The sequence below is a fragment of the Herpailurus yagouaroundi genome, unplaced genomic scaffold, assembly GCF_014898765.1.
Source record: "Herpailurus yagouaroundi ecotype Mexico unplaced genomic scaffold, PumYag 142, whole genome shotgun sequence".
NCBI lineage: Eukaryota > Metazoa > Chordata > Mammalia > Carnivora > Felidae > Herpailurus > Herpailurus yagouaroundi.
The window spans coordinates 36,927,386-36,941,240 of NW_024412397.1; the positions used below are offsets into that span (position 1 = coordinate 36,927,386).

Sequence of the window (13,855 nt, forward strand, 5' to 3'; positions counted from 1 at the left end):
GATGCCTAATTAATAAGGAGTTACAGAGAGCACATTGTTGGGCACTTCTCACTCTACTAACACACACAAAAAAACAGACGACAACAGGAAAGCCAAAGGGCCCGGAGGCCATTCCACGCCAGGGTCCTTCTGATGAACCTGAGAAAAGGTTTGGCTGATTGAGAAGGAAGTGCATCTGTGGTGCTGTGTCAGGCCCTTACACCCGAGAGAAGAAAAGTTTCCAGTTACGGCATTAAACTCTATTTATTTAGTATTTGAAACATGGTGTACATTTATGAATTTGTATAAACATTTAGTACATCTAAAATCCACAACTGGTAAACAATCTGTGCTTTCTTTTTGTGTACAATTTTGGAGTTTACATCTGGATATTTTGGTGTTGTGGAGAGACCCCGTCTGTGAATCTAATCAAACTGCCTCACAGGACCACAGTAACCGTGACAGAAGTGATCTGCTCCTTGCACAGAAAAGGTGTCACGCTTTGGAACTACTAAACCAGGTGTCAAGGAAACCAGAGAAACACAGCTGACACAACGAAGGAAGTGTGTGCGAGAGACTCCGAGAGAGCCCCATCTATGCCCAGCGGGCCATGCGCGGACATTAGAAATGTGGACACTCCCCTTCAGAACCTTCGGATGTTAACGTTGAGTCTCTTCCCCTCCCTCATCTGGAGGGGTTCCGTCCAGCAGGAGTTTGCACAATCTTGGACACACTTCTTAGGGCGCCCACAGGTGTCACAGCTGCAACTCTGCAGTGCCAACCAGGCCCAGAGCTCGGGCTTCTTCTGGAGTCAGGCCGCTCTTGAGGGTCCTTCGCACTTCAGCAGCATCCGCAGGTCACAAAGGAATGAGAAGACAGGGGGGTGTTAGCAGCCAGCACATGGTAGTCCGTCTGCCCCACGCCTTACCCGCCACCCCCAAGGATTCCCAGGGTCGTCACGGGGCTCACAGATGCTCAGCCGCATCCTGCTTCTGCTGAAGCGCCTGGCCATCTGTCTGTAGGGCAGAACAAATTGGGGGCTGCAAGAGGCTGGCTTGAAGAGCCAAGTGGAGGGATTGACCTTGTTAGAGGGAAGAAGGGAGGCCCACCCTTACAAGGTTTCTGAGAAACGGGTGCAATAGTCAAGTACAGACGGCATGTGGACCAGTGTAAGGAGTGGATCAGAACTGGAACAGTCACTACAGAGCATAGGAAAACGCAAGTTCCAAAGATTGCAAACGCTAGATAAGATAACCCCACAGATCTACAGGATGAGCAATGATGACCCGGCCCCGCAGAGCAAGGTGTTAACAGAACCAGGCAAGGGCAGCAGTCAGGAGGAGTCTCCCCATGAGCGTTGTGGGTCTTAGTCTCAACTCATCAAGGGGCCGCTGGAAACAATAACCATTGACTCCTTATGGACTGAACATCAAGGAGCAAACTGCCGAACTTCTGGCTCGATTTGTTAAATGTTCTCTGTGAAACACACAAGGCTCAGGAAGGACCAGTGACCCTCTTCTCTGGGGCTTACAACTGGCAGGTGGAGGAATGCTCACATCTAACCAAGAACTGCTTGTGCTTAGCTTGGCACGCTGGGTTTTCCCATTGTTTATTGTTGATCAATTTTGACGTCAAAATAAAGGCTGGATAAGGGTGACTGGAGAGGCAGCCGCCCCTTCCAAGACAAGTCCTTTCATTTGAAAGGTTGCCTAATTACATTTCCCTTGATTTCTCAGTTGTATTTGGCCTACTCTCTACAAAAGGTCATGCGGAGTTTGGGGTATTTGCTCTATTTTCAGAAGAGATGTGTTATGGATCTACCTCAATCCTAAGTCAACCAGAGGACCTGAGGTGAACACGGCAGGCCCTTGATCAGAATGCAGAGAAACTAAAGCTCACCCTTCATGCCTTCCCATTGTCCAGTGCCAGACCCAATTCCCCGCGCCCCCTGTGACTGGGGGGCCTATAGCCTCCCCCTCGGGGGGGGGGGAGCCTCAGAGAATGCAGACAACAGGATCACAGCTCATGTTCCTGCCAGCAACACCCCATATTCCAGTGCCTTCCCAACCTCCCCTAAGCAAAAGCCCGCTTAGCCCGTGTACAAAGGATCTAAAAAGATCTGGTAGAACGTACAGGGTCTAAGTACCTATTAACAAATGGTTTCTTCTCTCCCAGGAATCAGCACTTTCAACAGGAGCCAACACTGAACCCATCAATTAGTCAATCAACAGATACTTCATAGAAAACCTACTGTGTTCCCAGCACTTAAAGAACCGGAACACCAACAGAAGACTCAGAGACATCAAGCATGGATTGAACACAAATAGAGACACAAAGATCTGTGCCTAAAGTTGCCCTCAAATCATGCCACCCCCACACTACTGTATTTCCAAGCCGAGCTCTGGGCTCCTGAGCCATCCATCTACAGCCGCTCCTGCACTGGCTCACCCTCCCCCCCACGCTTGGCCCCTTGGGCTCCAGACTGTCTAACTCGTCCAGACAAAATGTTTGGCTCCAGAGCCTTGGCTGGAGGCAGATTGCGTTTAACTGAGTAATGGAATTTGTTCTATGGGGCAGCAATAAAAATACAAGTTTGTAATAACCTTTTATGTTCTTTAAACACTCCTTCAAGTGTTTGTCAAAGAAAGATAATTTTAATAAGGCAGAAAAGAAGATAAAATATTTCTCATTCTTGACAAGGACTGCTAAGACCTCTCTTCCAAAACACAAAATTCTGCCTTGAAGAAGTCCAGGCTGCACTAGCAGGGCATCTTAAATTTCATTAGTCGCAGAGGTGGCGAGGACATGTGTCTATGAACTGTAATCTTTGAGCCTTGAGGTATGCATGCTTGGCCAAATGACGACAGAAGGCTTCACGAACTGATGGGCATTTAGAGATGCTCCCCTAACATGTGTTCACGCATTTGCTTTAATCTGTAACTGCGGTGTTCAGTTCGGTTCATGTAAATACTTGAATAAGGACCTTGGCACCTTACAGGGTGTGCAGTGATCTCCTAATTGATATGGGCATTGGACCAGCCTCTCTGAGACAGGCTCAGGGAATAGAACAAAGCTTACTAGAACAAATGCTACCTTAGCCTCGCTGCCTCACTGTACAGAGTGCGCCCTTAGCCTGGTAGCCTCCTCTCAGGTTTTATGGGCCAGACCCCCTGGGACCCTCCCGTGCCCCCTCTGCCTGGGTTCAGGTGTTCTCTGCTGTGGTTTCAGAAAAGCCAGTATTGGCTAGGTCCCTTTGCTTGTCAGCTGTGTCCCTAGAAAGGTATTCATAGAAAAACCTGCCCCATTAATGGAATCCTACTTTCTGTGGGACTTCATGACAATTGAGATAAATTCTCTAATAAACATAAAATAAATAAAACCACCTCATAATAAATACAGTAAATAGATTAACCCCAAAAGACCTTAAGAATCTGAACCCTTCCTCTGTTAAAAAGTCAAAGTTAACTCACATTACCACTTGAAGAGAGGTGTGAAATGAAGATAATCAGTTGAAATCAGCTTTGTGCTCCAATTCCAATTATGCATAGAAAGAACCTTTTTGGGTATCCGTTTCTCTGTTCATCAGTCTTTCCTTCCTTCCCTCCTTTCTTTCCTTCTCCCTCCCTCCCTCTCTTCCTACCTTCTCCCCTCCCCTCCCCTCCCCTCCCTTCCCTTCCCTTTCCTTCCTTCCTTCCTTCCTTCCTTCCTTCCTTCCTTCCTTCCTTCCTTCCTTCCTTCCTTCCTTCGGCAAATGTTATTTGAGCCTCTACCCTGAGCCAATATTGTAGTCAGGGAGGCAGGGAGCTCATAGGGACATAGTATGAGAAGAAATGCTCAGGGTAGCAGACCCTGTCTGGATAGGGTGTTGGCTCTCAGAAAGTTTCTGGAAGGCAGAAAGGGACAGAGGACATAAAACGAGGGGACCAGCAAAGGCACTGGCAGGTTATGGAACCTGTACGATAGAAACAAGTCTTCTCTCAAATAGGGTATTTCTCAAGTACTAGGCTGGGGGCAGGCTGGCATATGTCTGATAAGATAACGTTTGGGCCCCTCTCCACCCCCCCCATTCCCGCTTCTCGCTTGAACGCTCTGGCTGCAGTGTAACTGCTCCCCAGCCTGTCACATGTGACTGCCTTCCCTCCCTGCAGCCGCTTAACAGAGAACAGACCGTGGAAATGTTTATCCCTGTCTGCCTTGCAGCTCTTCCATAGACGGCAGGGGTCACTTTGCTGGCACCAGCAGCCACTCGTTGCCCCAGGCACTTGTGACAGCTCTCACGATGTGGCAGTGACAGCAGTGGGATCAGACACAGGAGTACCTCCGCTGTCAACATGCAGCACAAGGGCGTCTGGGGACCCAGGGAAAAACCATAAGCTCCTTTTCTCTCCCCACCCCCAGCACAGAAAAAGCTTTTAATTCTACAAAGTGTTCTCGGGTGAGTCTTTGCAAAAAGGAGTTGAATCTGAAAATAACAGTGGTCTACAGCCTGCAGAATAATAGCAGCCTGCATCTACTGAGGGTTAACCTGGATTATTCCATTTATTCACTATGGAAACCCTATGAGAAGTGTCCTGTTATTACCGTTCCAGCAAGTGAGCAGACGGCATAGAGAGATCAAGTCCCTGGCCCAAGAGCACACAGTAAGCGGTGCAGAAGGATTTAAGCCAGGACACTTGAGACGCAGCCCACCCTAGAAACAGCTGTACCCTCCTGACGCCTAGCAGGACACATTCTGACAATTTTTCATATCTTATGGGACATGCACTGAGTTTCGCTTCCATATGCCAGAAGTCCATTTGTATTCTTTTACCTTTTTAAAAAAAATTTTTTTTGGGGGGCGCCTGGGTGGCACAGTCGGTTAAGCGTCCGACTTCAGCCAGGTCACGATCTCGCGATCCGTGAGTTTGAGCCCCGCGTCGGGCTCTGGGCTGATGGCTCGGAGCCTGGGGCCTGTTTCCGATTCTGTGTCTCCCTCTCTCTCTGCCCCTCCCCTGTTCGTGCTCTGTCTCTCTCTGTCCCAAAAATAAATAAAAAACGTTGAAAATAAATTAAAAAAAAAATTTTTTTTAACATTTATTTATTTTTGAGAAACAGAGTGAGACAAAGTGTGAGGTGGGGGGAGGGGCAGAGAGCAAAGGAAACACAGAATCCGAGGCAGGCTCCAGGCTCTGAGCAAGCAGTCAGCACAGAGCCTGATGCAGGGCTCGAACCCACAAACTGTGAGGTCATGACCTGAGCTGAAGTTGGACACTCAACCGACTGAGCCACCCAGGTGCCCCAGTATTCTTTTACCTTTAGATCACTGACAGTTTTTTCTATCTTTTGTATGTAATGCCAAACAATTTGGAAATAAGTTAGCTTTGTTGTAATCCCTATGTTTCTAAAGATCTTCTACCAAGTATACTGAGAATAGAGTGCTTAGGACTATAGGGACTAATATCAGAACTTCAAGAGGTCTTAAATGTATCTTGTGGTTGGCAAGTAACTTGCCTACTGCTATTTACTCACTCCTTGTTCCTTGAGTGACCCGTCTGCTGAGTGGAGTCAAAACGGTGGGTTCGGTCATGCCTCTTTGCACATCAATACAGGGAACTGTTTTAAGCTCTATCATTATGGATTTAATATTAGACTTTCCGTGGGTTGGTTTGTTTTGTTTTGTCAATGTCCATCATTTAGCCATCTGAGTTCTTGTTTCCACCCTCCATCTTTTTTTTTCCCCACATAAAATCTGTCCATTAGAAGCAGAGATCTCTCAAATTGACAGGAATTCTACACAATAACTGACCAGTACTTTTCAAAAGTGTGAAGGTCATAAAATGTCCTCCACACATCAGAGGGGGCATGATGTCTCAATGCAATGGGACAGCCTGGGTAAGACAATGGGACAGAAAGAGAACATTAATGGAAATATTGGTGAAATCCAAATCAAGCCTATAGTTGAGTTAATGGTATTGTGCCAATGTCAATTTCTTAGTTCCAATAAATTGACCTAGGATGTGCAAGGTGTTAGTTAACATTAGGCGAAGCCAGGTAAAAGAAGGCAAATGTCCTCTTTTTTGCAACTTTTCTATTTTCTAAAATTCTTTCAAAATAAGTAAATAAATCAATAAATAAAACCCAGAACAACAATAACACAAATTAAAGGTTCCCAAACCTGGTTGATTTAAACTCAACTTTAGACTCAGCCCAGATACACTGAACGGGAGTGTCAGTGAAAGGCCCATATGTTGCATTTTAATCTTCCCCAGATGATCTTCTGGGGAAGATTAAAATGGCCAGCCAGGTCCCGACTTAAATTACTGCCACCTAACTAAGACACAGGGAGAGGCAGGCCCTCAAGAAGTGATGGCCTTTGTGACAACAGAGTTGAAGTCTCTGAGTTCTGCCTAATCCAGAAGTATGTTCACCCATGAGGAGATGGTTCTTGGAAATACTTAGGGCAGCAGGCGATTTCTATAACCACTGGTCTGGTCACAGTCTTGGCTCCACAGAAATACCTCTGCCTAGTCCGTGGCTACATTTGAATCCAGTACCCCCCCAATACACTTTGTTGCTCCTAGTCAGGCCCTTACCAGAAAGCATTCACAGTTCAGATGTAAGAGCAGACTGTCTCCTATGTTGTGTGCTATGGGTAAGGGAAGGGAGTCAGGAAACAAGTTCTCTCCATTGTTTATGGGACAGCATGCATGAACTTGGGGGATTCTGCAGACAAGAAAGAAGAGGCTTCAAGATTCACAGACTCTGGGGTCCTCAGCATTATTTCATGGGCAGGACAATGCCTCCCCCCTTTCCAGATGAAGCCCAGCACAGCCGCTCTCCATCAGAGATGCACCAGACAAGTACCATGGTGACAAGCCAGCCTTCGGTGCACAGGTATAAGTCCATTGAACGAGCCCCCTGGGGGTAAAAAGGGAGGTGAAGGGGAGTGTGGTCTAATCCTGGATGGCCAAGTGAGGTGGGCAGTGGTGGGAGGGGAGTGAGACGGGTGATGGGAGTGGAGGAGCGGCTGGATAGGTGTGGTTTCTGTGCACAGGCTCCCCTGAAACTTCAGCACAGCAGCCCAAGCACCTGCAGGCAGCTTCATATTCCCACCCGGCTGGGGTCCCTTGGCAGTAGCGTGACAGAGCTGGGGAGGAAGAGTGGTGGGAACCTGTCATAGGCACCTCACTTAATGCCCACAACATCCTGCGAGGTGGCACCTCTGGCCTCAGTGGATAGCAGCACACTGAGGCTCGGTGAGGCCAGGTAATTTACGAGGGGACCCCCATCTCCTTCTCTCTCATATGAATGTGTGCATTCCAAACATGGAAACCAACTCCTTTGCTGCCTGGGCAGCAAAAGCAAAGAAATACAGTAACTTCTTGTGGGGGAGGTGCTTGGCATTTTTCCAAAGCCCCTTTACAGAAACCCTCTGCTCTGCTCTCAGAACAGCTCTCAAAGGCAAGACAGATTCCCGGATTCCTCTTTTCACTGATTCTCCCTCCTCTTGAACCTCTACTCTGAGCCAAATGGGTGCCTGGCACCCAGCCTTGGGGGAAGACACACGAGCCAGACTCCTCTCTCCCAATGTGCTGGTTCCCAGTTTGGGAGGGTGATTTGTCTGAACAGGAAACAGCTGGAGAGCCAATGCAATAAAACATTTCCAAACTCTCCCTGCATCTGCCTCTTTGACCTGAGGCTTCTATCTGAGCTTCGTGCTGCATCAGAGTCTTGACCTCTGGCCCGGGCCATGGCCTTGTTCCTCTCTTGGACTTCCTCTAGTTATCCTCGTGACCTATGTCCCGGACACATGGGTGGGCTCCCTCAGCTATCAGGTCAGTTCAGTCCATCCATAATGAGCTCTAAGAATAATTCGGCACTGAGTAAATAGGAATGAGGCCGTTTTGGAAAAGACAAAAGTTTGAGAAATTTTGGTCCTTCCCACTAACATCTTATTTGACTGTATTGCAAAAGCATTAGTTCTAAAGCCTCTGTTTTATTGCCATTGTTAGCTTGCCTTCTAAAAGAATATAAAATTGATGCATGGTCAGTAAGGAAAAACTAAACAAAATGCAGGGAAATGGTTCTCAATGGGACTTTAATGGGAAAATTGCTGGATATTTTCAAGTGCCACCTTGAAGATGTAGAGACAACTGAACTAACCTCTGTACCGATCAGATCCAGGGCTGGATCCAGTATTTTGTGAGGCAGGTCTCTTGTTTTTCCTAAAACAAATTCAGTAATTCTTCAGGTTTGATTTTTTTTTTTTCCATGAAATCCTATTTAGTACCTTATTTAGTACCCTATTAGTGTGGGTACATCCCTCAAAAGTCTATCAAAGAAATAAGATTCTAGTTACATCAAATCAATGTGAGATATGCCACATGCTCTTTGAGAGGGATGTTGAAGCTTTGTGACATGATGAGGAGGCAGTCGTGGTTGGGGGGAGGGGGGTCAGATCAAATCAAACTTCTGCGCTCCTTTCCCAGCAGCCCTTGGAACTGGACTTCCAGCTCTTTCCACTGAGAAACTATTTTTAGAAGAGTGACCAGCCTTAAGATCTTAACTAGCTAAGAAACTGGTCAGTTATTTGTGAGTCCTATCAAAGTAATCACATCTTTAGAGAAATACAGCTCTGTGCCCAGGCTTCATAGTCATGTCACAGGTGGGGCCCAGACCCCCACCTTAAAAGGAAGCTCAACAGGAAAATGGTACCCAGCCCCTTTCAACCACGACAAGACTCGGCTCCCCTGGGAAAAGAGAACAGACTATGAGTCCCTCACCCCAGTTATGTTCTGTGATAGTCTGGGCTAGTGGCCATATGCAGACAGCCAGCTGGGCAGAGACCTTCTTCCAAAGATAGGTCCAAGAGAAAAGAACGTGGGGAGCAGCTCCCCGTCCCCTCCTTACCAGCCACCAGGGCGCACCCTACAGAACCACACTAGTAAGGAGATCTCAAATGCCATTTAGCTTCAGGATTTTCCCGGGAAGGCCAACATTTAGGAGGCTGAAGAGAACAAATCGCCCTGGGACAAAACAGATGCCCCAATAAGATGAAATGAGAAACCAAAATAAGAAAAAACCAAGAATCTCCCAGAATGTTCTCCCTTGGTCTGATTCACCAGCCAGTCGGAGAATCTTGGCCAGGATCTGGGGCAAGCACATGAAGTGCATTGGATCAATCCTATCACAGGCTAGAAATCAACTGGAAATTCAAAACAGTTTACTTAAAGACAACTGGATTGTCACAGGCTGGAAACGCAGCACGGAGCCATGGGAACCTGCGAGTCAATTAAGATGCCCTCGCTGTGTCCCAACTGGCTGCATATTTCAGGCTTTAGCAGGACTTCTGGCGAGCGCGGTCCTAGTCACCAGCATCAAACACGAAAGCAGACATTTAATTATCTTGGAGGATTCTCAAGTGGCTCGCAGGTCATAAATTTCTAGGTTATGGGATGGATTCTGTTTGGTTTCCTGCAACAGCTGGACTATTATTGCCTTTAGCCAAATGACTGATAGCCGAAATACGCTGGCTATTCATTACCCACTTGCCTCATCACCACCATTAAACAATCAAATCAAATACAGCGTTGTTTGAGAGGGAGGCCCACACCAGGAAACCTCACATCGATTTTGCAAACTGGATTTTTTCTTACTCCTTTAACCTCTTGCAAGAAAGCTGGAGTTTATCATTCCTCTTAAACAGAAATCAAAATAACTTTCCCCCATCTTAAGTTTCTGTGGATGGTGCCATTACTAATAAGTTAAACCCGTCACAGACAAACACTTACATACATGCAGTCTTGTATTTGTTGTAGTAACTGCATTGCAGAATAAAATGTGTTTGGCCAAATAAAAAGAGTATACGGCTGTTTTGCATAAGATTGGAATGGAAACGATACCACAGGAAATGAGTTTACGTCGGCCACAAAAACAGGCAAAATATCTCTCTGGCCAGATTGAAAAGGAAAATTAATTATGACTGTGTTATTGTTCCCAGTGACATTATGTGTCTCTCTAAGAATCTGGTTCTCTCTAGACCAGAGGGCAGGGCCTACACTCTTTGCCAATACAGACATATAACCTGGAGGCAGAACACGTACCCTGGGCCTCTGGGGACTGGCCAGGTCACTGGGTCATGCGGTTTCCTTTTCCGAGGTCTCGGGCCCAACAATGCTCACCTCTGTAAGGACGCTCCCTTGCCTGGCCTCCTTTGCCCAGCCCTCTCTCTCAGACATCGCAGCTCAAACCCCAATCACCTCCTATGTGAATCTCAAAGGTGGCACCAAACACTGTGAATTCTTACTGAACTCCCGCCTACCTGGAGTCACTCTCCTTTCACTTTTTGGAGCCAGCACAGGCGGACGTAACCAGGCTTCCTTCTTGTGATGGTCATAAATCCCTGTCCTAGTCACCATCCCTTATTCCTGGAGGCAGAGACGGCAGAGACTAGGTCTCCTGAGTGACCCAGCATCCCTGGCCCAATCTTGGGGGCTGAGCTCTCTCCTAAAACATGCAAGGGTCACAGCTAATGCAGACCCATATCAAAGGATGCAGAGGAACTGTGTTTCTCTACAGAGTGCAGCCCCTTTGAGTGCTAACGAGGTGCCTGCAGAGGCAGCCCCACTCCTTCATTCTGTGGGCAGAAGGAGGCAGTGGGTTCAGACAAAGGGGAAAAACAGGTCCTTTGATTTAGTAACAAAAACAAGCTGGTCAACCTAGGTTAACATTAAGTATTTTAAGCACCCTACTCCCCATAAAATCACTGGTGTTCACCTTTGACATGTTTGGGAGTAGCAGTGAATTCCGAGGGGAACCATTTTCAGCTAGAAAGTGGCCCCCGATGCAGAAATATGGCCTCAGCAAAGCATCTGCAGCAGAACTTGGCAATGGCCCCCCTGCAGCCACCCCTGCACACCAGAGATATTTCAGGGTCTTTTGGACACTCCTGGGGGCAAAGTGAGAATTGAGAGAGGCCCGCCCAGAAGTGGCAAATATGCCGGACAGGTGTGGCTGCAGCCCCCCTCCTCCACGACAGCAACGTTGATTGTGGAGCAGGGAGCCTTTTGCCGATGAGTTTGGGTGGACCCTCCAGGCATCGTCCGACAACTGGCTGGAGCCAGTCTCACAGTGGCTGCCCTTCCCAGGGCATACAGGAGGGCAGGTACCTGCAGGTAAGTCCCTCACCCCAGCTCCAAAGCACTTACGAGATTTCCGGTTGGCACGGGAGCGCTTCCTCTCCCGAGGCACCACTCGCTGACTGGGCACCTGGGTGGCCGACTTGACGATGCGATCCATGATCTCATCAGCTGCATCATCTGTGACGTTAGGGGAGTCATCCGTTCCCATAGTCCACGAACTAGCAGATCCTGAAAGATTACACAACCAGAGAGAGAGATGTACTCAGAGAGAAGGAACATACTAGAGAAAATACCAACACTACTCTTCCAGGCACGGAGCTCTGTCAGCAATGGATCACAGCAGCAGATCCCAGGCACTCACCCGCCCCCCCACCCCACCCCACTGCAAGGGCACCACTGTGACCTGTGACTGCTACCCCCCCAGGCACTGAACTCCCCCTCAGAGCACTTACCTAATACTACCCTGTAACAGCTACTGAAGGCCTCCACCCAATAGGCCCCGGGATCATGGGAGGGCAGATACCACACCACAGAGTGCATCACAGATGCTCAGTGATGTATGTCCACTAATGTCTGGAGTTCTGTGTTAATTCAGCTCTCTATCCATGGCTGTATATGCCTAGTAAATGTCAATTACCCCTAACTTCTCTTCCAGTTAAACAGAAATCAGTGGGTTTTGTGGCAGTCTATCTTCAGATTACTTAACCTTTAAAAATCATAATAGGGCAGGGGTGCCTGGGTGGCTCAGTCGGTTAAGTCCCTGATATCAGTTCAGGTCATGATCTTGATGTTCGTGAGTTTGAGCCCCGTGTTGGGCTCTGTGCTGACAGCTCAGAACCTGGAGCCTGCTTCGGATTCTGTGTCTCCCTCTCTCTCTGCCCCTCTCCTGCTTGAGCTTGCGTGCTCGCTCTCTCTCTCTCTCTCTCTCTCTCTCTCTCTCAAAAATAAATAAACAGTAAAAAAATCATAACAGAATAACATTCTTCAACTAACAAAGGGGGAACTGACATAAAATTTTCTCTGCTCCTTGCCCAGGTAAACACATTTATAAATAACTGTATATTAAAGCAGAGCAGGTCTAAGTCTGGCATAAAAGCATCTGCCTACAGACAAGCAAGAAGAAAGCATCATGAAAACATGCACTACCAAGCAATGTTCAACAGTTAGAAATGAATGCTATTTTATCATATCAAGAACTATGCCTTTGTGATAGATCAAGTTCCTTGTGAAATCTCTTCTCTAAGATGGGAAATACATTTCTGTAAGAAGAAATATGTGCAATGGGCTCAAAACTGTGTTTCCTCCACACACACTGCCCTTTGTAATAAACATACGACTTCAAAAGCCTGTAGGTGAGTGTTCTCAGACTCTGTGCCTACGGAACACTACTCAGAGCCTAAGGTCCAGCTGAAGATGAAAAAAAGCCAGCTTTTCTTAAACCACAGGCAAAAAATGTTAGTAAATATACATCTTAAATTCTGGAGTTCTACTTCCATACTAATTTTTTAAAACTTTTGGCGTTTGGATACTGATGACAATAGCTGTGAATAGCTGCTCACAGTTGAGTAGACTGTGATTTTTGTGGCTACGTGTTTGTGGTTGAAATTTTACAGCAAATATGTAATATGCTATAATTTAGTTATAATTTCAGCCAGTAAAATGCATATCGCTGAAGTGCGTACATAAATAATTCACGCTTTGCAAAAGGAGTAGGATTCCTGGGGCTCCACCACCTGCACGTATCTGAGACCTGTGGTTAGATAGGTCCATATGTTTTCGGGTGACAAGGTTTGTGTTGTTGCCTATGTTATTTTAAACATTTATTTTATGAATGGGAGCGTAGCTACAGCACTGGCATGTACAAAAACAGTAAATTGTACTTTCTCTGCTTATGCCCAAGGGCACCTGGTCTACTTGCTCCCATAAGACTAGATTTTTCAACATCATTAAACCCTTTAAAATAGGTTCCTCTCAGAAAAGAACTTTTGAAATTGCTGAATGTTTCTGCATTCTCAGGATGGTCCAGGTGGTCTAATTGGAGGCAAGAGGCCTCATACGGGCACAGCTGTCCCACTGGGACCCTTCAGAGCTTCTGAACAATGGTCCTCCTCAGAGCAGACAGAGCAATCGATAGTGCAATTGTGTTTTGCCCAGCAATTTCCTGTTTTCCCTTTTACCTACTGGTTTCTAATTCTGCGTCTCATTTTAAAACGCCAAACTACCCTTCCCAAAACACACAAATTTCAATCAACTGCATTTGCTCTTAATATATTCTCAGAGCACTGGGCCAGAAAATGAAGGCATCATCTGATCTTCCTACCAAGAATTACCTATTCTTCCCATCTTATACATCCCCAGAGAGCTGCCTTCACCGTAATGTGTCAGGAGATGCTTCAAAGGAACATGCTGCCATATGTTCAGGATTGCCAGACTCAGTTTTGTGATGATGTCATTCTTTCATGACCTCAGTCCTTGTCCTGTTTTTTTTTTTTTTTAACCTCCACCCCTCCTTGGTTATTTGCCTGCCTGAGAGCTGTTTATATGCATTTATCCTGGTCATGTACAGGTTGGATTTTTTTTTTCCTGGAACCCTTGGACCCACACATAGCATCAGGGAAACACTGCCCATACATTTTACAGACCCAAAGGGCCACTGGCTCGCCACAGTCTCCCAAGTGTTAGCAAGACATTTATATACTGAGACGAAATAGAAAGAATGAAGTATTATAGACTATGATAGCACTGTATCACTTTGA

General features: G+C 46.8%; 1 protein-coding gene across 14 annotated transcripts in view; it reads right to left on the reverse strand.

The window, feature by feature from the left end:
* Positions 1-224: 224 nt before the first annotated feature.
* The window catches only part of FHOD3 (formin homology 2 domain containing 3), a 472,216-nt gene continuing 458,585 nt past the window's right edge, over positions 225-13,855 (reverse strand). For 12 of the 14 annotated variants that reach the window (XM_040479041.1, XM_040479040.1, XM_040479036.1 and 9 more), the window contains 2 exons: positions 11,166-11,327; positions 225-817 (listed from right to left, as the gene is read on the reverse strand). In XM_040479041.1, the coding sequence (XP_040334975.1) occupies positions 735-817; positions 11,166-11,327 (245 nt within the window). In that variant the 3' untranslated portion in view covers positions 225-734. The remainder of the gene's footprint in view (positions 818-11,165; positions 11,328-13,855) is intronic. The other 2 variants (XM_040479044.1, XM_040479043.1) reach the window with 1 other exon arrangement.